This window comes from Ursus maritimus, unplaced genomic scaffold, assembly GCF_017311325.1.
Source record: "Ursus maritimus isolate PB19 unplaced genomic scaffold, ASM1731132v1 scaffold_2, whole genome shotgun sequence".
Lineage (NCBI taxonomy): Eukaryota > Metazoa > Chordata > Mammalia > Carnivora > Ursidae > Ursus > Ursus maritimus.
The window spans coordinates 1,199,496-1,222,968 of NW_024424452.1; the positions used below are offsets into that span (position 1 = coordinate 1,199,496).

The 23,473-nt window shown below is 64.7% G+C and overlaps 2 protein-coding genes across 7 annotated transcripts; one reads left to right on the forward strand and one right to left on the reverse strand.

Moving 5' to 3' along the window:
- The first annotated feature begins 1,054 nt into the window (after positions 1 to 1,054).
- Positions 1,055 to 10,880, forward strand: MAFK (MAF bZIP transcription factor K). Of its 6 annotated transcripts, none has more exons than XM_040634665.1 (3): positions 1,055 to 1,205; positions 9,351 to 9,430; positions 10,420 to 10,880. In XM_040634665.1, exons 2-3 carry the CDS (start codon positions 9,395 to 9,397, stop codon positions 10,852 to 10,854), a joined length of 471 nt encoding a protein of 156 aa, XP_040490599.1. In that variant the 5' UTR covers positions 1,055 to 1,205; positions 9,351 to 9,394; the 3' UTR covers positions 10,855 to 10,880. The 6 variants fall into 6 exon arrangements, with proteins under 6 accessions (XP_040490599.1, XP_040490605.1, XP_040490601.1 ...); XM_040634671.1 differs by lacking the exon at positions 1,055 to 1,205 and adding an exon at positions 1,736 to 3,313; XM_040634667.1 differs by lacking the exon at positions 1,055 to 1,205 and adding an exon at positions 4,588 to 4,839.
- Positions 10,881 to 13,877: 2,997 nt separating this feature from the next.
- TMEM184A (transmembrane protein 184A) lies at positions 13,878 to 22,501 on the reverse strand. Its single transcript, XM_008698295.2, has 8 exons — positions 22,213 to 22,501; positions 19,851 to 20,016; positions 19,457 to 19,547; positions 19,272 to 19,347; positions 19,098 to 19,189; positions 17,908 to 18,077; positions 17,141 to 17,338; positions 13,878 to 16,460 (listed from the first exon to the last, which is right to left on the reverse strand). The coding sequence occupies exons 1-8, from the start codon at positions 22,456 to 22,458 to the stop codon at positions 16,225 to 16,227; spliced, it is 1,275 nt and encodes a 424-aa protein (XP_008696517.2). The 5' UTR covers positions 22,459 to 22,501; the 3' UTR covers positions 13,878 to 16,224.
- Positions 22,502 to 23,473: the final 972 nt, after the last annotated feature.

The window sequence follows — 23,473 nt, forward strand, 5'->3', positions numbered from 1 at the left end:
GTTCTGGGCTTGCCTTTGCAACTGTGAGCTGGGGCTTTAGCTGGGCACTGTTCCCCAGGCCCCCAGAGCCTTGAAGCCCTTCACCTCGAGGCCCTGGGCCAAAGCTGTTTATCACCATTCCTATAGAGGAGAAATAATTCTCTTTATCCACTTGTCTTTTTTTTTTTTTTTTAAGATTTTATTTATTTATTTGAGAGAGCATGAGCAGAGGGGAGGGGTAGGAGAGGGTGAAGCAGGCTCCCCATTGAGCAGGGAGCCCGATGTGGAGCTCCATGCCAGGACCCTGAGATCACAACCTGAGCCAAGGCAGATGCTTGACAGAGTGAGTCACCCAGGCGCCCCTCTTTACCCCCTTCTTGATCAAAAAAGAGAAATCAAAGGACAGATGGGGATGTCCCTGGAGGGGGCAATGCCAACTGCCCTTTCCTCACTCGTGGGTGGGCCTGCGTGCCCTGGACAGGGAGGTGTGCCCTGCAACCCGTCCACTCCCCCTTGGTTAGTCCCCTGTCCCCTGGGACGCGAACTCCAGCAGGACTCCCCTGGGGGAGCTCCCCGTGCCCAAGGCAGGCTCCGGCTGGGACCACCCCTGGGGACGCGAGGTCTCCCGAAGGCTCCGATGGGGCTGAGGGGATGAGCACGAGGCCGTCGGGGAAGTGGGGGCTCCAGAGGAGAGTATCGCGGCCAGGGCGCGCTCTTGTGAGAAATGGGGGTGCTACCGGGTGGGATCACTCAGCGGGGATGACTGTCATCACGGGGGGGGGTCGCGCACGACACCTGCGGGCACAGGTGCAGCCTTCGGCCTAGCACAGGCGGGGCGGCGGGGCGTTAGCTCCGGAGCCCCGGGGTTCCGGGCTCGGCGGGCGAGGGGCGGGGCCCAGCGATGGGCGGGGCCGAGAGCTGGGCGGGGCGGCAGCGGGCGGTGGCGCGCGGTGGGCGGGGCGGCGGGCGGGCCCGGCGGCTGCGCGCGGTGGGCGGGGCGGCGTGACGCGAGCCGACGCCGATCCCGGAAGCGGTGTCAGATGCTGGGGAGCCGGGCGGGCGGGCTGGCGGCGGGCGGCGGGGGACTTGTTGTTCTTCGCGAAGTCGGAGCCCCAGAGCGCGGCGGAGGCGGCGGCCGAGGGGGAGCGCGAGAGTGAGCGCGAGCGCGAGGAGAGCGCGTGCCCGCGAGGAGCCGCCGCGCGCCCGCGCCCCCCGCGCGACGCCAGGTGAGGAGCGGCCGCGCGGGGCTGGGCCGGGCCGGGCGGGCCGGGTTGGGGGCCGGGGCCGGGGGCGGGGCGGGGGCGGGTCGGGGCCCGCGCGCCGCTGAGTCACGGCCGCCTCGGACCCGCGGCCAAGTTGGGCGGGACCCCGAGACCCCGGCCCGCGCACCTGCCGTCAGGTGCCGTGCCGCGAGCGCGCCGCGCGGGCCGGGGCTCTTCTTTCTGAGGCCCGGGAGAGCGCCCCAGGGCCGCCCCGAGCCCGAGCGGGAGGCGGTGGGCCCCGGGAGGGGTGCGCTGGGGGAGCCCGGGGCGTGCCTGCCGGCCCGGCGCCCCCTGTCGAGCCCTTCCTACCTGCTTTGCCTTCAGCCCCGGGAGATCCCCTCCGAGGCGGGAAGGCGGGGGAGAAAATAAACGGCCACGTGCAGGGGAGCGCGTGGTCGCACAGGGCCGACCCGGCCGGTGCTGCCCTGCTTGGCGGTAGCTTCCCACCCGCGCTCGGGGGGAGGGGGCGGGAGGGCCAGGACGAAGGGACTCATGACCGATGTCACGTTCGGAGCAGCTGACCTGCCAGGGGTTCCCCGGAGGGAGGCCTTGGTGTGGAAGCTTTGGGTGGGGAGGGGGACAGGGCGAACGTGTCACTTCCCCTAAACCCCACGGCCTGCGGTCTCATCTTTCTCATCTGCGAATGGGGGTCTCCATGTCTTCCAAGTCCAACTGCAGGTTCTTCTGTGGCCCTGCTGAGTTGGGGAGACAGTGTGTCAGTCCGCCGGCTTCCGCACGCGTCCCCGGGAGCCTCGGGGTACCCCGGGCATGCTTCGCTCTCCACCTAGCTCTGAGGTGCAGCAGCTCGCTTTGCTTTCTGTCTCATGGTGTTCTCGCTCGCCACGTGTTGTGGAGTCTTCACAAAGCAGAACACAGTCGTGGAGCAGTTGGTGTTTGGGGTTGCTGGAAGTTCCCTGCTCTCTGTCCTGCGTTAATGATTATGCTTTCTGTTTACCTTTCACACTGCTCTCGTGGCCCGGCAGAAATGCTTAACGGCTGAATGAATTGTTAGTGCGGAAGATCCCCACACTCAGCCACCTTCCCTCGCCAGGCGCCTGGCCTCAGGACGCTCCCAGGGCTTGTGCACCCATGCCCCGCACGGCAGATAGAATGGGTGCGTTCCCGAGCCAGTGTGGCTTGGCCGCGTGGCCACCCTCCCCTTTCCCCCTTATTGGCATTGGCGCGGTTTTGCTGTTCCAGCCCTCACTGCACAGGTATTTTGATAGAGCACAGCTGTGTGCCAGGCGGGCTGGGCCATCTCCAAGCACCCTGCCTTCTGGGGTGGGGCTTTTGAAAGTGTCAGTTGAAGCGGGTGGGAGGGGTCTGGGAAGTTGAAGGTGGGCTCTGCAGGTGGGTGAGGCACACCTACAGCCTCTGTTGCATTGTGGGTAGCTGACACCTTTGGGAGAACTTCCCTCCCTGGGCAGCCCAGTAAAAATGTTTGAGTTTGAGCTCATTGGGGGGGGGTGTGGGCGTCTGCTTTTAGAACTTAACACTGATCCTCTTGTGATTCCAAAATAAAGTTTCCTAACTCAAAAACACAAAGCAAAGCTTCTCTTTGGAGCACATTTGCCTTCGGTGCTTGAACGTAGCTGGACTTTGAGGGACGCGTTCCAAGTTCAGCCCCACTCACTCAAGGTGGTTGCTAAAAATGGGAGTTGAATCGGGGCTACTCCGGGAAGTCGTTTCCGGGGCTTGCTGCGTTCCAGCCCTGTCTCCAGGGCCCGGCTGAGTGAGGTCGCCTTCCCGACCCACCGTTCTCCCTCCATGTGCCCGCGGCCCCATATGCTTTCACTCTTCGGGCTCCGAGAGCTGGAGAGTCTATTTCCCTCCCATGTGGTGGCGAAGTCCTGCCTGCGTCCTAGCTGCCGCTGAGTCTAAAGGTTCCTGGAGTGGACTTTCTGGCTTTAGGGTCCAGTCCACACGGGAAATGGAACCAGGGCAGCTGTGAGCGCTCTCTGTGTGGCGGCTCCTCAGAGCAGTAAACAGTGACTCACCCTCCCCTCTGCTCTCCGCCTCCCTGCTCCCTGCCGATGGAAGATGCACTGCTCCCGTGTTTACTTTTGCTTTTTGTAAGTCACAGACTCGTCATGTTTCCTCTCTCTTGCAGTTTCAGGAAATTGAAAGTGTTGTCTTGAAATCATAGAATTTTAGAACAGGTAGAAATAAATGTAGGGAATCATGAAATACACACACCCCCACCCCACCCCCACCTTAGATGAGGACGCCAAGCCTGAAGCCTCCTCACCTTGCCCGTATCCGGGGTGTGAGGTAGCACGCTGCTTGCTTTTCTGTGCTGCCTGGGGGCTGCCCTGGACAAGGGGGGCTGGAGAGGTCCTGAGCTGGAGCGCCCCCGACCCCTCCCTTCAGTGCAGTGCTGACACGCGTGCTTAGGCGGCATGCCTCTCACTTGCTGTGAGTTGAGGGGAGCGGGTATCGTTAAGAATGTCCCCTGCCCTCCATCCAGCAAGGGAAGCAAAGCTCGGAAAGAAAGACCAGGACCAAGTCTTGAGCTCAGCCCTTGGATGTGTTCTTGTGAGAGGGTGCCCGTCTGCCACAGGGAGGGCAGGAGGGGGCTTTCTGGTGAAGCCAGGGTTGGGGGAAGAAGGTGGGAGCCAGCACTGGTTGCAGAGGCTCTAGAAGCCAGAGGTGGAGCCCTGAAGGCGACAGGTGGTCAGGGGAGTGAGGTGCTGAGGAGCGCCTGCAGGCGGGGGGTTCTACCCACCTCGGGGCTACATTTGAGGGGCCAAGGCCCAGAGGGAAGCAGCCAAGGCCTGAGCCAGGTAGTGCCGGAGGGCTGGGGCATCTGCAGGGAGACGGGCTGAGGCTAGCTGGCCCGGCTCAGCAGGTGGACTTGGAAGGAGAGGTGAGGCATTGGGGGTGATTTCTGCATGAGTGGTGTGATGGGTCATCACCTGAGCTGGAGACACAGGAGGAGGGCAGGTGTGGGGACAGGGTGCATCTCTGGGGCCTGTCCGGCATGCAGGCTGTGTAACTTTGGCTGGATGTGGAGGTTGGCGCTGGCCAAACCCCTGGGCAGCTATGGAGCCAGCAGAGCCCCAGAGGGCACCTGGAGACAGGAGGACCACCCAGAGGGGTACCGGGGGAGTGAGGGGCCAGGGCGTGGCCAGGGAGGTGAGGCGTTCAGCCTGCTGTCAGCCTAGCAGCCGCCTGAGTCACCTCTGAACAGAGCCAGGATGACACAGCTTCCTCGAACTGCAAACGCAAGGTGACCAGACGTCCTCCAAGCCAGGCAGACAGTCATGTCTTGCCGGAGGGCGGCCAGCCAGGGCCAGCCTGCAGCCTGGGTGTGGGCCGGGCTGGTGGGGTGCACCCCCACGTGGAGGGGAGTTGGGTGGGAGGTACGAGCCCTCCTGCTCCTGGGACCTGTCTTCAGTTGGATGAGGCATCAGCTTGGGGGGCAAGCTGGCTGTGTTACCCCGTGCTCGTGGGACAGTTGCCTCCTGTGTCGGCCCCACTGTGCAGTCAGCTGGGGAGGCACTCAGCTTTGGGTCCCCTGTGAGAAGGGCCCCGGCCCCCCAGGACAGAGGCGGTCACATCACGGTGGCTTCTGGCTTTGGGGTTTGCAGCCGTCAGGGTGAGTCAGATGCTGTTCTGCTGCGTGGAGCGGAGATCTGCTCCGGGACAGAACCCCTTTCCTCCCTTCCTGTTTTCCTCCTGCCCTTCCCCCTCTCCCTGGATCTGACCCCCTCGGAGACCTGGGAGAGCGGGCATGGAACAATTGGCTGGGAGGGCTGGAGGGGGCAGGCATGGGGAGTGGCAGTCGCCTTCAGTCCACACCGAACAGGAACAAGAGTTTTTTTGAGAGCCCACCCTGCTGGGTGCCAGCTTCGGCTTCCTGTGCATGTGAAGCTCACGGTGTAAGCTAGTCTCACCGAGGTAAGGGTTAGAGCCCCATCAGACTCCAGAAGCCCTTTTTCTGTGATCTAGGGCTGTTTGGGTGGGGCCATTGTATCCATCAGCCCCCTGGCTTTACTGGGGGAGCAAATGTTCCCCTGCCCCGAACCTGGGTCCAGCCCAGCGAGGGCTAGAGCGCCCTGGAGATGGCCCGGGCCTTGAGTCACCGCAGATGAGCTCAGACAGTGGGCAAGCAGTAGGTGTTTGCTGGCAGATGGAGGGTCTGAGGTCCTGGCCTCCAAGTTCGCCTGCCCCTGGAAGGGCCGTGCTGGACTGTTGAACCTGGACAACCTGCCCTGTTCTTTGTGGGGCCCGGAAGGGAGGGCCTCCCCCGCTCCCTAACTTGTTCCCAGCGATGCCGTCCCCAGAGTTGACTCCCATCTAGGCCGCTGGTACATTGTTTTTTCTTTTAGGGCAGTCTTTCCCTTGACTTTAGATGCACGCCAGGATGAATTGTCTGGCTTTGGGTTGAAAACCAGCCTCTTCAGCTCGGAAAGCAGTCCCCTGAAAGGTGTTCCAAGCTCCGAGTGCTGACCGTGCAGCCCGTCTTGAGGTCTGCGGGAGCATCATGGCTCTCGCTCGGATGGGAGGTTCACACCCGCCTTCCTTCCGGGGTCCCTGCCTGGCTCTGGCGGCGGAGCGGCTCGGTGCCCTTACTGGAATTCGGAAAAGCCCGCAGAGAGAGCGTGCGTGCGTGGCGGAGGTGTTGTTAGCGGGCGCTGGTGGGACGCTGTGCCGCAGGGGTGTGCGTGGGTCCTGAGCTGCGGCGGGTGCGGTGATGCCGGTGTCTGGCCTGCGGGGAGGGGGCAGGGGAGGCCGCCTCGCCGGCCTCGATCTCTAGCCCCTGCTGGGGTCCAGCCCGAGACCAGAAAGCACTTCCTCCGTGTGTACTCCGGTGGCCGAGAGGGTGCCTGAGGTTCGGGGCTTTATAAATACATGGTTTAGGGCAGTTGTTTTCAAATCAGTCGTCGTACCAACTCACACACGTGCGAAACTTCTTTCTGAACCTGTTTTCAAAAGCAAATTGTGGGGTTTTTTTGCCTTTCGTGTTTGAAGTGACCTTAGGTCACTGCTGCATGTATCTTGCGTAGCTTAGCAGAGGGGAGTCATGGTGCTGTTTCTATCCATATACTGAGTTTGGGAAAGGCGGCAGTGCCTGGCCAGCTCCGCGCTCCCAGAGCCGGCTCCCTAGACCGGTGGCCGAGTCTGCGTAGTGCCCCTTGGGGCAGCCCGCGGGGTGCCATCAGGGCCGGAGGATGGTCATGCTCTCCAGCAGCTGGTGGAGACTTCCACTGGGTGCCTTGGGGCGGGGGGCAGAGGCCAGGACCTGGTCCACCCGAGGCAGTGGTGTTGTGTCTAAGAGCAGGGGGCCGTGGGATAGCGTCTGCCCCTGCCTGGGACTGGCCCACCTGTCTCTGGGTCTCTGGTTTCTCAGGGGTGTCGTAGTATGGGCCCCAGCCCCCTGTGGGTTGAGTGGAGCCCCAGTCAGGGTCTCTCCTGGCATCACCTGCTTGGCCCAACTGAGGTCTTTGCAAGCTGGACAGAACCTGGGATCCCTGGTTCCAACCCCCTCATTTTCAGAGGAGGAGAGTAAGACCCACAGAGAGCAGAGCTTTACTGGCTTGCTCCCCAACTTTGTCTCAAGGCAGTCATCACCTCCACATGCACTCCCGTTCGCTCTTAGGCCTCGTGCCACTCTTGTTGGACAGGAGGCCCGAGAAGAGCAGGGGGTCCTGAGGTCAGACCCAGCGTGGCACCCTCCCACAGAGAGAGGCATCCCTCCTCGCTTGGACCCCAGGTGGGCCCTGGAGCCGCTCTTCTCCCATCTCTGCCGCGGCTCTCATCTGTGTCCTCTCCCCGGAAAGCCAGGCAGGTGGGCAGGGTGTGTGCAGAGCTGGTGGGTACAGGCTTTGGCCCAGTGACCTCAACCCTGCAGACGTAGCCAGTGGACCTTCATGGGGCCAGTACGGAGGGCAGGGGACTGAGCCCGTGGAGTGCTGTGCCCGTTCTGGTTACCTGGACATCCCAGCAAGCACTGTCACAGACGGCAGGTCCCCAGAGGAGGTGTACCTGCCCTGAACGCAGCCCTGTGGCCCTGGGTGCCGGCTGAGCAGGCCTGTCACTGTGGGGGGGGGCCCAGAAACCCCTGCTGGTCGGGGTCTGAGTGGAGGTCCCTCCTTTGCTGGGGCCTCCCTTTTCTCATCGGGCGGCAGGCTGGGCGGCCCATGCAGGGTGGGAGGGCCTTAGGTCTGTGGGAATGTGAGCTGCTCGGTCTGTAAACAGCTGTGACTCACCGCACAACTATGCCCCAGCGGCTCCAGGCCCTTGTGCGCTGACGTGTGCTGGAATGACACCCGGCCTGTGGAAAAGTTTCTCATGGCTCTTCCAGCTGCCTGGCTCCTGTTGGCCCTCCAGGTGGTTTCTCTAGCACGGTTTGACCCCAGCACCTGGAGGGAGGGGTGCTTGTTGTGTGCCCCCTCCCCGCCACAGATGCGGGGGTCTGGCCGCTGTCAGGAAGCAGCTCCTGTGTCCCTGCCAGAATCCCCCCATGCTGCTGTGTGTCTGCATGTCTGTCTCGTGCACACCCGTGGGAACCCCCCCTGTGCTGCTGTGTGTCTGCATGTCTGTCTCGTGCACACGCGTGGGGCTTGCAGAGGGGCCCGGAGCCCCCTGAGGGTGTGTCTGGCCCTGGCCCTGCTGCTGCGCCGCTGTCCCGCTGTCTGTCATCCAGCATCAGCGCCCGGGAGTGTGGCTGTGTTGCCAGGGTCGACTCGGGGTCCAGTGGCCTGAGACCCCGGTGCTGAGACCCTCTGGTAGTGGAAGGCAGGCGAGCTTTTGGAGGCAGGAGCAGTGGGGGACAGGTTTAGGCCGTGCTACAGTCGGGGTCCCGCGGCTGTGGGCGAAGGAAGGCATGGTGGAGACACCCACCCGAGTCCCGCTCACCTTCGAGATGGAGGCTTTGGTGAGGCTCCCCTGTGGGGCCCGCCCCCCCTCCCCCACCTTGCGTTTCTCTGATGTTCTCTCTGCTCAGTTCACCTTGCCTGGCGTTTGGAACGTGGACCTTGGTTCCTAACCCCGCGCCAGCAAGTCTAGAGCCCGTTCTCCTCTTGCCCTCCCCCCAGCCGCGGGGGCACACGGGTTTGTTTACTGTCCCACAACCTGTGATGTCTGCACCGGCCTGCCCAAAGCCATTGTTGCTGTGGGCTTCTCTGTTTCCATGACGACCATCAGGGGTTGGCTACTTCCCAAGGTCGCCATGGCAACTATCAGAGGGGAATCATGCTTGGGATGCTTTGGCTGGCTTTTTCATGAATGATTAGAATGTGTGACACAATGCAGACGCGAAAACTAGAAGGGCGGGCAGCGGTGGGGGCTGGCGGGCGCCGGGGACAACTCCCGCCAGACGGTCGATGAGCTCCCCACCTCCCGGATCCTGCCCTGGCCGTTGTAGGGAGACCCCGCCCACCTCATGGGCCTCAGGTCATGGCTGTGGGGCAGCCCAGGTGGGGGTGGTGATGTCACAGCTGCAGTGCCCTTTGCAGAGGTAGGTCTGCTAGGGAGGGCGGGGCTGGGCCACGGCGGTGCGGGCTCCACCCGTCCCCCAGAGTGTGCTCCCCCAAGGGGCTCTTCCTCCCCGGAGCCAGGCTAGGTCAGGGGTACTGGGGGCTCCTGCCGGGGCAGGGTGCCGTCCTGGGGGCCAGTGGTGCCCTTCAGGTGCTGGGTGCGGCCGATCTCGGGAGGGGGCTTTACTGCTGCGCACTTTGGCCCTTAAACGTGGCATCCTGCGCCTTGCGGGTGCGAGCGTCTCTGCTCAGAGGGAGAGTCAGAACAGGAAGCAACAGCTGCTCGCGCCAGGGGCCCCCCCAGGCGCTGGTGGCACAGGCCTGGCGGGTGGGGCGGCACGGGACAGCTGTGTGGCTGCCAGGCGCTGGGCCAAGGTGGGTCCGGGTTGCTCCGTGGTCTGATGCTGGGATGGGGGGTGGCCAGCATGCTTACCTTTGGGGAGCCCCTCAGGACTGGCTGGCCCCCATCTTGCTTTCAGGGTGACACGAACGAGGAGCTGAGCCTCCTTGGAGCCTCTCTGCGGTGGGGATGTCCCCGCTTTAGGTCACTTGTGACGGCAGCGGTTCCCGTCCCCTCCTGGCCAGAACCTAACCTTGCTCATTTCTGTGTTCTTGTGTGATTTTCTAGTTCCAATTTCCAAGCCCTTCTGTTCGGGTGACTGTGCCCAGGTTATGACGACTAATCCCAAACCAAACAAGGCGTTAAAGGTAAGCGGGGGTGGGGGTGAGCAGACCCTGTTTCTGTCGCGGTCTCAGGCCTGGAAAGGTCCCTTCTGGCCCCAGTAGCCCCACTTTCCCAGGATTGCCCTGAGTGTGAGGAAGGAAGCCCTGGAAGAGAGTGGGGTGGGGAGGGGGCTGTTGGCTAAAGGATGTGTCACAGAGAGGTGGTGACAGAATTGGGGCTTGCGGCCTTGGGAGACGCCAGCTCCGACGTCTGGGGGGATCACTCCTTGGCAGGGAGCAGTAGGGGTGGATCCCCGCCGGCTAGGATGTGCTGATCACCCCAGCCCCCAGGCGTGGGCAGTGTGGCCTCCGTCCAGTGGAACCACGGGCCAGGCAGCGCATATGAATGGTGGCGCCCTGGCTCCCAGGGTCTGGCTCTGGCTGTCCGCAGTGCGTGCTGCCTCCGTGGGCCTTCCCAGCTTCTGAGGCCGGCAGCGTGTGCTCTTGGGTTGGCTGTCTCGTCCTGGGAGCAGAGCTGGGTCTGGCAGGAGAGGGAACGCTCCGTGCATTCCTGGGCCGTGCACGTCCAAGCCCCTTCTGAGGTCCCACTAGGTGTGAGGGGTGTGGAAGGATGGGCTGCCTGTATCCGTCCTGCCCCGGGCACTGAAGATACACAGCGGGTAGCACACACGTGGGCCACAGTCTTGCAGAGTGTGGGCGGCTGACGGGAACCAGGCGATGGCCGGGTGTAGCCAGTGGCCCCCGTCCGAGAACCGTCTGAGTACGCTGCTGTGTGCGTGGCGTCAGGTGACCCCTCAGTGACCGTTCCCGGTCCGTGATGGAGGAGCGAAGGCCCACGGGCTCAGCAGAGGCCGTGCCGCCCGGTCTTTCTGCTGCCCGGAACCGGGCTCTTGAGCACACAGGCTTTGCCCTGGTGTAGACACAGCGAGCCATCTTCTAGGGTCCCGCTGCGTCAAGGGCCTCCCGCTGCCCGTGCGCGCCTCCGCGCTGACCGCTGTGCCGTGGCCCCGCAGGTCAAGAAGGAGGCGGGCGAGAACGGCCCGGCGCTCAGCGATGACGAGCTGGTGTCCATGTCGGTGCGGGAGCTGAACCAGCACCTGCGCGGCCTTAGCAAGGACGAGGTGGTGCGCCTGAAGCAGCGGCGGCGCACGCTCAAAAACCGGGGCTACGCCGCCAGCTGCCGCATCAAGCGCGTGACGCAGAAGGAGGAGCTGGAGCGCCAGCGGGTGGAGCTGCAGCGGGAGGTGGAGAAGCTGGCGCGCGAGAACAGCAGCATGAAGCTGGAGCTCGACGCGCTGCGCTCCAAGTACGAGGCGCTGCAGACCTTCGCCCGCACCGTGGCCCGCGGGCCCATCACCCCCACCAAGGTGGCCACCACCAGCGTCATCACCATCGTTAAATCCGCCGAGATCTCCTCCACCTCTGTGCCCTTTTCGGCCGCCTCCTAGTGCCCCACCCGGGGTTGGGCCGGAGGGGGGCCGTGGCCAGGGCTGGGGGGTGGGTGGGTGGGGGGTGGGCGGGGGGCACCTCCCGTGTGCCCATCAGAGGGTCCCATGGGGAGCAGACCCCTTAACACCTGAGTCAAGTATGGACTCGCGGCGGGGACGAGGGTGCCGGCTGAAGATGGGGTCTCGTGAGACCGTGTGCTGCACGCCTTCCCACACGCACGCACACGCGCACACGCACACGTACACACCTGGCCTTCCTCTGGGCCCTGCCAGCTCTCTCCAGACTGTCCTTTTCCAGGGGCGTGTGTCTTGCGCCGGGGGTGTCGGGGTGTATGGAGGGAAGGTCCGCAGGAGGTTCCTGGCCCTGTGGCCCAGACGGCGGGGGCTCTGTCTTCCACCCCTCCCGAGAGTGGCCTGCCGTGGCCCACCAGCTGGTGCGGGAACCCCCTCACTGCCCTGAGCTCTGGTGCCGCAGGAGGAACCATTTGTCCCTGGTGACGAGAAGCACCGTGACCCTGCTTGAGCCTTACCGGAGACCTGCGCCCCACGAGGCGGAGGGAGGGAGGGAGGGCAGGCGGGCTCCCTGAGGGGCTGTGTGCGTGTGCACATGTGCTCCGGGGCCCTGGGGGAGTGGCTCAGAATGGCCGGTCACTGGGGGGGCCTCCGGGGTACATGCGGCAGAAAGTTGCATGGGGGTTGGGAACTTTCCTTCCGTTGGAGTGACCCCAGGGAGGTCCCCGCCAAGGAGCGGTAGCTGCTGGGCAGGGAGGGGGCCAGCCAGCCGGGGAGGGTGGAGCCCTGCGCAGGGAGGGGTGGCAGGGCCTGGGGGTGGACACGAGGAAGTTCTGTGTGGAGTAGGGGTGAGTTTGGCGGGGGCCTCAGGAGTGGGCTGTGGTTCTGCTGGAGGGGATGGGTGGAGGGGATGTGGTGACATGGCACAAGGCCAGGACCCGCCTCCTGGGGGCACCTGGGTGGTCTCTTGGTGCAGAGGACAAGGGGACGCAGCCACCTTGGTGCTTAATCCTCGCCTGGAACCTTTACTTGCTCTTTCTGGCACCTGGACCCCCTGATGACCTTGGTGACCCTTGCTGGGGCTTCCCTCCCCTGCGAGCCTCGATCGGGGCTCCCGGCTCCTATGGGCTGACCTTGGACTGCCCCTTCCTGCCCCTGCTGGAGAGAGGCCGGGGTCGTCGGGTCTGGGGGTGGGCAGTGAGCTCCAGCTCCTGGCTTCCTCTTGGCCCTGCCGCTACCACCTAGGGAGACCCCCAGGAAGCCGCAGGCACCCTGTGCAGGAAGAGGAGGGTTGGGCAGGGCAGATGGCCCCAAGGGCTGAGTCCTGTGTCTGCTGTCAGGAGTGGTGGGGAAAGGTCTGGGGCCCTCCCCCATCATCGCCGTGCGGCCTTGGCCTTGGCCTTGTCCTGGTGGAAGGTGAAGGGTCTGGGGTGCTCTGGATCCTTACAGCGCAAAAGGCCCAGTGTGTTAAAAAAAAAAAACAAAAAAAAACAAAAAAAACAAACTGTCGATACCATAGCCATGGTAGGTAATCCACATTGGATATCAATAAGGACCATGGGGAAATATTTAAAAGAGAGAAAGTATATATATATATAAAATTATATATACATTTTATCGTACAGATTTTCGTAACTTTTTTCCTGTTTTTACTGTAAATCCCTAATAGAGCAGAGCTGCAGCTGGAGTAGGGTGGGGGTGGGGGCTGGTCGCCCCGGCCCCCGGCTCTGAGGAGGGAGGCCCTGGCTGCTAGCCCGCCGCTTCCCTCTGCGTTCCCCCCTGCCCTGGGGAGCACCGAGGCCCCACCTGGGGGGACCCAGGGCCAGGGACGGAGACCAGAGCCTCCTTGTGCTTTTCCTTTCAGCTCACTGAGATTCCATTGTCACAGGTTTAATATATGGGTTTTTTTTATTTAAGAGAAAAGGCAAGGACCTCTGTCCCTGGGGCTTGCTCCCCCTGCCTCCTGGGCTTCAGACGCACGGGTCCTTCCTGGGGACGGGGCCTCCCGCTTCCTCGCCTCTGTCGCTCGGCTGTTCCATTTCAATATTTATTTTTGTGCTGCTTTTATCATGGTATAAATTATTGAGAAGCGACCCCACGTCGCGGTCCTCGTCTGTATGACGCGTGCCCCGCGCCTGCCCTGCCCCTCACGGCCACCACCTAATTTATTGCTGTACGTCTCAGCTGTGATGCTTTTGTACCTTTGCAATAAAGACTTTTCTGGTTTCACACCCGCCTGGTTTTGTGATTGGCGCTGTGGCCGCCGCCCCCCCATGTCCCAGCCTCCTGACACGGTCGTCCTCGCCTGCAGTGAGTGTCCTAGGTCGCGAGGTCCGTCGGGACAGCTGCGGGCTAGGGAGGGGGTCAGGCAGGTGGAGGCGGCCAGGCTGGATTTCTGAGTGCTGGGCACAATTCCCGAGTGTCCCATTCACCCTGACCGGGAGCCCCCAGCCTTCAGACACAGCCTTCCTCTCCAGCTCAGATGCCCCCCCCCAGGCAGTATGTGTCCCAGTCTCGGACCAGGTCCTGCCGCAGGTGGGAAGAGGGACGCTCGGCCTGGGGTGGGGAACAAGGTGCCCAAAGTGGGCGTTCCCGAAAGCTGGAGCCGAGGGCCTGTCAACTCACGGGCCTTCCCCACCCCCCGTCCTTCCAAGGGGCAGACGTGTCAGCACTTGGCCTCAGCCTCTGAAGGAGGGCAGGCTTGCAGGCAAGGTCTCGGGGTTCCCAAGACCTGCCAGCCCTCCTGCCTCACCTCTGCCTGAGCTGATGGGACTGCTCCTGCCCTCACCGTCACTGAGGGGGGCTTCACTGCCAGCCTCTTGGGGTTAGCCTCTGGGGGGCCTGTTTCCTCCCCTTGCAATCCGCCAACTCCTTCTGTGAAATCGGCGGGGAGTGTGCCAGCACCGCGGGGTCGCCATGGCCCCCAGCCAAGCCAGACCTCCCTGAAGCCCGGCCTGCTCCCCCTGCGAGAGCCCCGCGCGGCGGCCCGGTGACCGGAGCTGGCAGCCAGCCTGTGGGTGGGAACTGGGGGAGGCACAGACCCTAGCCCTGTCAGGGCCCCTGGGAAGTTGAAGGGTACCCCCTGCCCCGGCCTGGCCGTCCAGCTCTCTCGGGGCTGCCCCCTTTGATGTGGAGTGCTGGGGCCATTTCGCAGATGAGCGCGCCGAGGCCAGGACGGGTTAGATGAGCTGGCCACTCCTGTCCCCTTGCGGTGGGGCCCAGAACTGGGAGCCCACTTTGTCTTCATCGATGGCAAGATGCGCCTCCCTCCCCTCCTCGAGAGCGCCCACGCTTCTGCCAGGACGGTAAGGCCGGCGAGGCAGGGGCAGCAACTTGGACTGCACGAGGAGCTCTGTCCTACTTGCGGGTGGCAGGGGCACGGCGTTGCTTTGTTGTGTCACAAGGAGAAGCTGGGCCTTGTCTGCGGTGGAGATGTCTGTGGGGGCCGGACGAGTGCCAGAGGCTGGCCTTTGTGGGGCTGGTCCCCCTCTTGCTGGCTCTGTGACCTCGGGCAAGTGGCTTAACCTCTCTGGGCCTCGGCCCCCTTTCCCGGGGCTGTCCTGAGGATTAAGTGTATGCCAGGGTCCTGGCCCCGCCTCAGCACACGGCGGACACAGCACACAGGTGGACAAGGCTGTCCCCAGCGCACAGGCCTGGCCTGAAGGCGCCCCTGCAGCCCGGAGCCGACACTGGGTGTGGTCTCTGGAAGGGGGTCCCCGCTCAGGTACCCAGTGCACACAGCTTCAGGCAACTGGGGCCCTAACGGGGTGGCCCTCGCCGGGCAGGGGCCTGCAGGGCAGCACTGCCCCCTTGCTCACAGGGGGGCTGGCACCGGGCCCTCCTGCATCCTCCAGACCACCTCCAGCCGTGGTTGCTCCCAAACCCGCTGACTGACACCTGCCGAGGCCCATCAGCTGTGGAGGGCGTGATAAGGCAGGTGGGGGACTCTCCAGCTGGGCGGCAGGGAGGCGTCGTGGCTTATCTTGCCGGGCAGCCCGGCCGGCCTTCGGAGAGGCTGCGGCCTTGAGGCCCAGGTCTCCAGGCTTAGGGAGCAAGGAGGCCGTGGGGCGACCCCACTCTGGTCAGGACACTGATGGTCAGTTCCTGCCCTGCCGAGTCTCTCCAGACCCTTGGCACCTTTACCCGGTGGTGGAGGTCTTCACTGGCTGGTGCCCACCAGGCTTTCCTGCCCGCTGCTCGGGCCTGGCCACCCGGCCCCGGCTCCCCACGCCCGTGGGCTCTCGGGCATACAGGCCCTGCCCTCAGGCCCTCCAGGAGGGCTCCCCACTCCACTGGTTGCTTCCGGCCCCTCTCATAGGCCCCTCGCAGCTTCTGGAGGGCAAGGCGTGTGTCTCCCTGGGCGCCAGCCTGGCACACAGAAGAGAGGATGGGGGAAGGCAGGCTCCAGCTGTGAGCCCCTTCTGTGCCCCACGTTCTCTCTGGGTCTGTGTCCATCCGTGGCCTTCGTGGACTCGCTGCGGGCGGGGCTGGCCAGAGGCCCGTCTTATAGAGGAGGCTGAGCTCCAAAGGGGAGGGGAGCCCTCGGGTCTCCTGCCAGCACGGGGAGCACTCCGGTCTCCCCGGGACACAGGCCAGGGCATTTGGTCTACCTGTGAGCTCTGGGCCCCGCTGTGCTCTGAGCAACGACCTGGACCCCTCCCCCGACAGCAGACTTAGCACAGTGGGGGTTGTCTGACCACCCCACTCCAGTCCACTCCTCTGGGCACTGACCCTGCAGGAACAGAGGCCACTGGAGTCGCTAGAAAACCCAGGTGTTTATGTATAAATAAGTGTGATTCATCCGCAAGCCCCACGTGCTCCGCAGGCTTCTCAGGGCGAAGTTCTGTGCAGGTGGCCCCTGGCACCTCCTGGACCCTCGTCAGGCATGCTGCAGTGGCGGCTTTTCAGGAGTCTCCATGGCTGGAGGGGACGTGCAGCGGCTTGGCAAGGCCCAGCTGAGCCCCCGCCACCACCGCCTGTGCGTGCCTGCGGCTCCTGTGTTTGCGGGGTGGTGGGCTGCCGCGCGCTCCTGAGGCCATCCTTCCCTGCAGGGGCCCAGCCTGGAACCTGTCCATCCGGTGGGGCCCTGCTGGCATCCGCTTCTCAGCAGCCCCCCTAGTGGACGACTAAGGGAGACCAGCGGGTCCCAGGTTCGTCAGACAAGCTCAGATGTCCCCTCCCGGGGCCACAGGCCCACTGGTGGGAGGCAGGCTGGGAGGTGTCCCCACAGGCCTGGCAGGGGGGCTCCCAGAAGGGGCTTCACCTTTGGCAAGAGGGCTGATGGGTGAGGGGCCCCATGCTTGCCCAGAGGCCCGGGTAGCCTGGTCACAGCCAGGTGACCGGTGACCCGTGGCCCTCCTACAGCTCCTCCGAGGGGATCAGCATCCGCTTTTCCACATTCCGACTCTTCCTGACCCCGCCGGAGCCTCCTGCCACACTGGGGTGGGTGCCGGGGCTCGGGGCCTCGTGCGTGGCCTGCTGGGTGTAGTGCTGGTAGGCAGGTGAGAAGTTGTGGACGGCGTCCTGCACAATGTCCTGTGGGCTCATGGTCTCCTTGAGGCCACTGGAGATGCTGCGCATGGGTGCCTCAGGGGCTGGGGCGAACGGCACATGTGTGGGGTCGGGGTGCCCTGGCCCTGTCATTTTCCCCTCAGACCCCAGCCCCGGGGACACGGCCCTGCTGCCCACCGGCCTCCGGGCTCCCCAGGCCCTGGGCTCGGCCAGCAGGGGGTCACTTCGGGACCTCTGAATCCCAGCCCGGCTTCTCCACCCTGGGCTGTCCCAGACCAGACTCCCCGGGGGCCACAGGGAGAGACTGCCTCAGCTGGCCCCTGCCTTCTCTCTGGCCTGGAGTGAGTCCTTCACACCCGCAGTCACTCGAGGCTGCTGGAGCGGGTGCAGGCCATCGTGGCCCAAACAGGTCATTTACTAGGATGCCCGGGCCCCTGGGTGTGGTGGGCAGGGCACCCCAGGCTTGGGAGGCACCAAGCCCCCCATCCCAGCAGGGGCTGTGGGGGCCCAGATGTCCCATCCAGCCCCTCTCACTCAGAGCGCAGGGCCTGGGCCAGATGCAGATACGGCACCTCTCTAGGGCTGGGCTCCTCCCGAGGGGCTGGTTCTCTGTGGGGTTGAGATCCCCTGGGCCCATGCGGGGGAGGGGGGCCGGAGAGGTGATGCTGAGGGTGCCCAGAGGAAGGCAGGGCTGGCTGCACCCCTCCCCACCCCAGGCCCACCCTCCACATGCCCCGCCCCCCACAGGGCCCGGCCCGAGTACCTGGTGAGTTCTCTTTCTTCTCTGCGTACACCTGGCAGGTGAAAGCATAGCGTAGGGCAATGGAGGCAAACAGCATCTCGATGCAGATGATGAAATTCTGGTAGCCAGCGGCCAGTGTGCCAGCCCCCACCTTGCTCCCATCGATGACCTGGACCTCAGGGATGACCCCACACTTCTCCAGGACAGCCAGCAGCATCCCTGGGGGATGGTGACAGCTGCTCAGGCACCCACCCTGCACCGGCCTTGGGAACTGGGTGAGGTGTGTAGGGGAGGTTCCGGCCCTGCAGGGGCTCCTCTCACCAGCCCTGGGATGTCCCATCTGTGTGGTCCGTTCCACGGACGGGGAGGCTGACGGTCAGGGGTGTGAGTGCCTCCAAAGCCAGGGTCATGGCACAGGGGTCATCTGGGAACTTCCCACGTGTCTGCCCTGACCTCCTCGATCCCAGAGCTGGGGCCCACCCCTAGCCCTACCCCTCACTGTCTGGTGGCCACCCTCCCCTGCAGGGTGGGGTCTGGGAGTGCCCCCAGCCTGGCCTTGGGGCCTCTGCCTGTCCTCTCCACCCACAAGGGGCCAGACCCGCCGGATGGGAACTTGCCATTTCCCCCGCGGCAAGGGCTGTATGGCTTCTGGCTGAGGGGGAGGTGGTTCTGACCTGTGCTCCAGCAGGGAAACTGAGGCCAGGCCTGAGGGCACGTGGGGAACTGGGGGGAGAGGTGGGATGGGGACAGGCTCTAGGCTCCAGCCCCTGTCCCCACAGCCCACCCACCCTGCCAGAAAGAGAGGAAGATGACGGCCTTGATGGTGAAGAACTTGAGGACGGGCTCGAAGGGCTGCAGGAGCTCCCTGGTGGCGAAGTAGAAAAGGAACAGGGCGTAGAGGGCCAGGCTGACGGAGACGTTGTAGACGAGGGTGATGTAGAGGTAGCCACTGTGGATGCTGGGGCCAGAGCAGGTGCCGGGGTCAGGGCGGGCCCCACGCCCTGCGCCCTCCCCGCTGTCCCGGCCCGGGCACCCAGAGTGACCCGGACCTGGACCCTCCCTGCAGGGTCGGGGGGGCCCGAGCACAACAGCCAGGGAGCTGGGGGGCGCTGGCAGGGGGCCCTTGCAGGGAGTCCCAATACAGCAGTAAGGATGTGGTCTTTCTCCCTATGATGCACCCCCACTGTCCCTCTTTCCCTGTCCACCTGGATGTGGCCTGAAGGAACGGGCCTCTACATTGTGCACACATGGGCAGGCGTGTGCCAGTGTGTGAGTGCATATGTGATGTGTGTGCACCTGTACACATGTACGTGTTTTCACATGTACGTGTCAGCATTGTGTGCACATGAGCATGTGAGTGCGTGTCTGCGCGTGTGCATGTGAGAGCACGTGTGCCTGCTTGTGTGCGTGGGCTCGTGTGTGAGTGTGTGAGTGTGAACGTGTTTGTGTGAACTGCTTGTGTGTATGGGCTTGTGTGCGTGCGAGTGTGCATGTGTGAGCGTGTGTGTTTGTGTGGACTGCTTGTTTGAGTGGGCTCGTGTGTACGCGTGAGCGTGTGTGTGTGGACTGCTTGTGCGCGTGGGCTCTTGTGATCGCGTCTATGTGTGTGTGTATATTCATGCGGACCTGGCACAGGGCTCCTGGAGTGTCGGGGAGGTTCTGCCCAATGGCTCCCTGGGCCTGAGTGCCTGAAATCCCCCCTTGCTGTCTTTTGGGTGGGCTGGGCTGGGTGGGGGCTGGGGGAGGGAGCCCATGGTTGCCGAGGCTGCGCAGCCCTGCACCCCGCAGGCAAGGACCCGCTCGTCTAGGTCTGTTTGCCGCGGCCTTGCCCTGGCAGTCTCCCGAGAGGGGGGAGGTCTGTCCGGCACACGTGAGGACTCGGCGCTGTGCTGAGCCCCCTCCCTGGCCCAGTGCCCGCACCCCCCCACCCGCCAGGCTGGCCCGTCCCCTCCCAGCCAGCTCAGCAACCGGGCCTTACTTGAAGTCCCCGTCGTGGTATTTGCCGAATGCCTGCAGGACGATGGTGACCACAGCCATGATGGGCTTCACGATGCAGAACTGCAGTGTGGCCTGGGGGACGGGAAGCAAGGGGTGGTTGGGAGGCGGGTGGCCGGGAGGGGCAGGGCAGGGGCAGGCAAGCCGCCCCGCTCACCTGCTTGCAGAAGCGCAGGAAGCCGATGGAGTAGGACATGCCCTGCAGGCAGCAGGTGCCGTAGACACAGCTGGACCTGGGGTGTGCAAATCCGTGATACAGGGCCCCAGAGGACCCTCCCTCAGCCTGGCCCTGCCACCCGGGGCGCGGCGGGGCCCCCGCGGGCTCTGGGGCGAGACGCTTACCGGATGGGCTTTCCCCGAATCTCGGCCATGATGGCGCTCTCGCCCCCCAGGTACTGGAAGCACAGGCTCAGGAAGCTGTAGATGACGAAGGCTGCGGGGCAGAGGCCGGCCAGCGGCGGTGAGCCCCCCGCCCCCACACGGGGGCTCCCTGTCTCCCCTCCCCTCAGCTTCAGGACCGCCTGCCATCCCTGCGGAGCCCCAGCCGTCAGCAGTCCCTGCGGCGGTGAGGCCCCAGCCCGTCGGGGTCTGGGGCAGGCCCAGCTGCAGGGCCCCCACCCTCGGCATCCCTGACCCCTTCCCGTGGCGCCTCGCTGAGCGGGATTTGGCCCCAGGGGGCGGCCTGTCCCGGGCCCTCCCTGGATCTCACGGGAGCCTGGGGCCGGGCCGCGCTCACCTTCGTAGCAGTCGCGCACCGAGTCGAAGTAGACATAGTACTGGTGGCCCCCCAGGAGGAGGAGGCTGAGCCAGGAGTCGAAGGCGTAGACGGGCACGATGAAGAGCAGGCGGATGATGTAACGCTGCTCACTGGGGACCGTGTAGGAGCGCAGGTGCAGGTAGATCTGGGCGGGCAGAGCAAGGGCAGGCTTGGGGGCACGGTGGGCACACGCACCCCCGCCGTGCGGAGCAGTGGGCAGCGTGGGAAGTAGCGTGCGTCCCTGGGCGCGGCTGACGGGACAAGGGCCGCGGGAATGCTCGCTCGCTCGTGTGTTCACTCGTTCCGGGAGAATCTCCCCGGGGGGCATCCGTGGCCCAGGAATTTGGCAGCTCAACATGGGGGGACATCCAACGGGCTGATCCCCTGGAGCCCTTTCCGGGATTTGCCCCACAGAGCAGGTACGTTGAGAAAGAAAGGGTCTGTGTACGAGCCGTCTCCACGACCCGGGAATACGCAGTATGGGGCCGTGCGGGTCTCGGCGGAGCAGCCCCACCAAGGGGGCTCAGACAGCCAGTAACAGTGGTGCCCACGGGGGTGGGGGGGCCTGCTCTGAGATAACGGGGCGTGTAAGCATCAGATGCGGAAGCAAGTGCGACCCCACGTGTGTTGGAAACACGTGCTGAACGGGAAAGGAAGGACGCCGCTGTCCTGTCCCTGGACGGTAGAAAATACGGCTGACTTATAGTTTGTCTGTAGACCTTTTTTGATTTTCCATGTCTTCTGCGGGAAGGTTGAACAAGCAGTGAGAGGGTCTTGAAGAGGAAGAGGCGCTGGGGAGCCGGGCACACAGCACCTCTGGAAGGCTTCCTGGAGGAGGTGCCCTTGAGCATAGGTGGAGAGAGGGCCGTGGGAGGGCAGGCTGTGTGTGGAGCCCCGCGTGCACCCAGCTTTTTAGGGCACAATGCAGGGAGTGGCGGGGGCGGGTTGGAGTCCGGAACGGGCCCTTATCAGTCCCCCACTCCCCGACTGGGGCAGTGGGAGGGGCCCGGCATGACCAGCCATTAGGAGACGTGGATGCTCTCCTGGGGCTGGCACTGCCTGGCCGGGTGGCCTTGGCAGGCGCCCACTGCCCTCTCCAGCCTTGCCTTCCTGTCTTGAAGGCGAGAGTTTGAGTCCCTCTGTCCTTGTGGGCTCTGCAAGGACAGAGTCTGGCTGCCCTCGTGTCTCGGAGGGCCTGGCGGTGGGGGCGGGGGTGGGAGCTACAGCCCACGGCTCCCTGTCTGCCCCGTCTAGGGGTTGGGGCCCCAGGAGTCACAGACAGACACACACATGTGCTGGCCACGGTGCAGGGGTTAGGGTCACACGGGGAACCCGAGACCCTGACTCAGGACTCTGAGGCCTGCCCCCTAAACCACAGCCTACCCCAGACCTAACGCCGGTCCACCGGCAGGGAGCAGGTGTGTCCGCCGCACAAGTGTGCACACACCACCCACCTGTTCAGTCTTCCCGAGCAGAGGCCCAGGAGCAGCTTGGTAAGACTCAGTGCCAATCCCGCCTCCTCCAGGCAGCCCTCCTGGATGGCCCCTGCTGCTCCCCTGGCTCCCCTCACAGACTTGTGTCTACTTCTGTTGTGGTTGTTTGAGGCCACACAGCAGGCGCTCTCTCTGATGGGAGTCTGCTCACCCTCCCTGCCCGCCAGGCTGCTGGCTGCCCCTGCCCCAGGCTCACTCCCCTACTCATTCCCTCCCTGTCCTGAAGGCCGGCTCTGCTCTCGGCTCCCCCACAGCCTTTCCTGGCTCCCCACCCCCCCCAGGCTGAAGGCCAAGCTGCCACACTGACGTGCGGGTTCCCCTTATGTGTCCCGAGTGCCCCTTGCCCAGACAGCCCTGTCCCTGGCCTGCACTTCCTGCTCACTTCCCACGGCCAGCGGGTCCTCCTGGGCCCCTGTGCCCACACCCTGGCTCTTCCTCGCTGCCGGGGCTGCCCATCCCTTCTTGGAGGGGCTGCCCTGTCTGCCCAGTGGTCACCACGTGGGGCTGGGGGCTTGTGGCGATCAGGGCTGAGCATGTCGCTTCTCTCCTCTCCTTCCCTGAATCTGGGGGGGCAGCCCCTCCTGGGCCCTGTGCTCCCAGCCAAGCTCTGTCCCTGGCAGAGACCTCCCACCTTTAGGCCCGGCGCCCACATGCCGTTTTCTGGAGAAAGCCCCCTCCCCTGCCCGTGTGCACTGACCTGATGCCGCCTCTGACAGCTCTCCATCCAGCCGCGCCTCTGCTGGCTGACCCGAGGCCACGGCTTGAGGTCCCTGATCCCAGCAGGGCCAGCCAGGGCCATGTCCCATGGAAAGCAGGGTCCCAAGAGAGGTGCAGAAGGGAGGGCCTACCTGGTGGCAGGTCAGCACCAGGGCAGTCCACACGAAGACCCCTGAGACGCCGCGGGCCAACGCGGTGGTGAGGAAGAGCCGGGAGGTGCCCTGGGAGCTGTTCCCCATGGGGTCCATCTGCGGCCCGGAGGGCACTGAGGACGCGGAGGGCACGGTGGGCATGGCGGGCTGGGGGCTCGGCTGTGGCCAGGCTGCTGACACCAGGGGGCTGCGGGCTGTTCCCAGGAGCCCTGAGGCATTAGTCATCTGCAGGGGTGAGGGAGGACACGGGGAGGAGTGAGGGCAAAGGTGCGTCCGGGCAGCTGGAGGCAGCCCCAGGGCCAGCCAGAGGAGGAGGGAGTGGGGGCAGGGAGAGAGGGGCTCCTCCTCCAGGCCACCGATGGCTGGGGCTGTCTGGGCGTCCCTCACCGTCCCTTCTGTGTGGTACGGGTCTGACGGTCTTGCCCACTCCCCTGACTTGGGGCAGCCCTGCTCCAAGCAGGAACTTAATTCCGAGGCCGAGGCCTGGGGCACCCTCCTTCCCCCAGGCTCAGCCACCCGGGCACAGAATCAGTGAGCGGACCGTGATGTCGGGTGGTCCCCGCCTCTGCTGCGCGGGCTTGTGGGGGCCCACGTTTGAGGGGCCAGAGATGTCTGGGAAAGTGAGAGAGCCCCCGCTGCCCTGCCTGCCTGCCCAGAGTGGAGTGGGAGAGGCCAGACTGGCGCTGCCCACAGCAGCTGATGGGGGTGCAGCCCAGCACCCACTGGCTCCCTGGGACCTGCCCAACTGTCTGGGTGCCCCGCTGTGCTGCAGGGCCCTTTGCCTCCCCAAGCCCGCTCAGTAGCCCCGGATGCTGGTTCTTCAGCCGCTGGCCAGCCCCTGGGGCACTGGGCACCTCCCCCCTCCCACACTGGAGGCCTACCCGGCGTCGCCCCCTGCCTCCAGCCCACCGTAGGTAGGGACCCAGCACCTACCTCTCAGGCAGGAAGCTCCGGCCCAGCCCTGGGAGGCCCGGCCTCCAGGGAAGCCTGGCTGGTCATTTGTGTGGCCACGTGGCCCCAGTGGCAGCCCCACTGGGGGTGGGGCAGGGCCGCTATCTGGAGGCTGTACCAGGCTTGGGGAGGGGCGGCCACTGCCTCAGCTCCCAGGTGGCCCACAGAACTGCCACCTGCAGGAGGGGCCGGGGTGCAGGGGGAGGAGCAGAGGATCGTCCCCTCCCACTGCTGCTGACATTCTATCTTTGCTCAGTGGCAGCTGGCTCCCAGGAACCTGCTGGCCGCC

Coding starts and splice junctions, on each gene's coding strand:
- TMEM184A (XM_008698295.2), bottom strand. CDS start 22,458: ATGACTAATGCCTCAGGGCTCCTGGGAACAGCCCGCAGCCCCCTGGTG. Junction 20,017..22,212: donor TGGTGCTGACCTGCCACCAG/GTAGGCCCTCCC, acceptor CTGCCCGCCCAG/ATCTACCTGCACCTGCGCTC. Junction 16,461..17,140: donor GAAGAAAGAGAACTCACCAG/GTACTCGGGCCG, acceptor CGTTCGCCCCAG/CCCCTGAGGCACCCATGCGC.
- MAFK (XM_040634665.1), top strand. CDS start 9,395: ATGACGACTAATCCCAAACCAAACAAGGCGTTAAAG. Junction 9,431..10,419: donor AACCAAACAAGGCGTTAAAG/GTAAGCGGGGGT, acceptor GTGGCCCCGCAG/GTCAAGAAGGAGGCGGGCGA.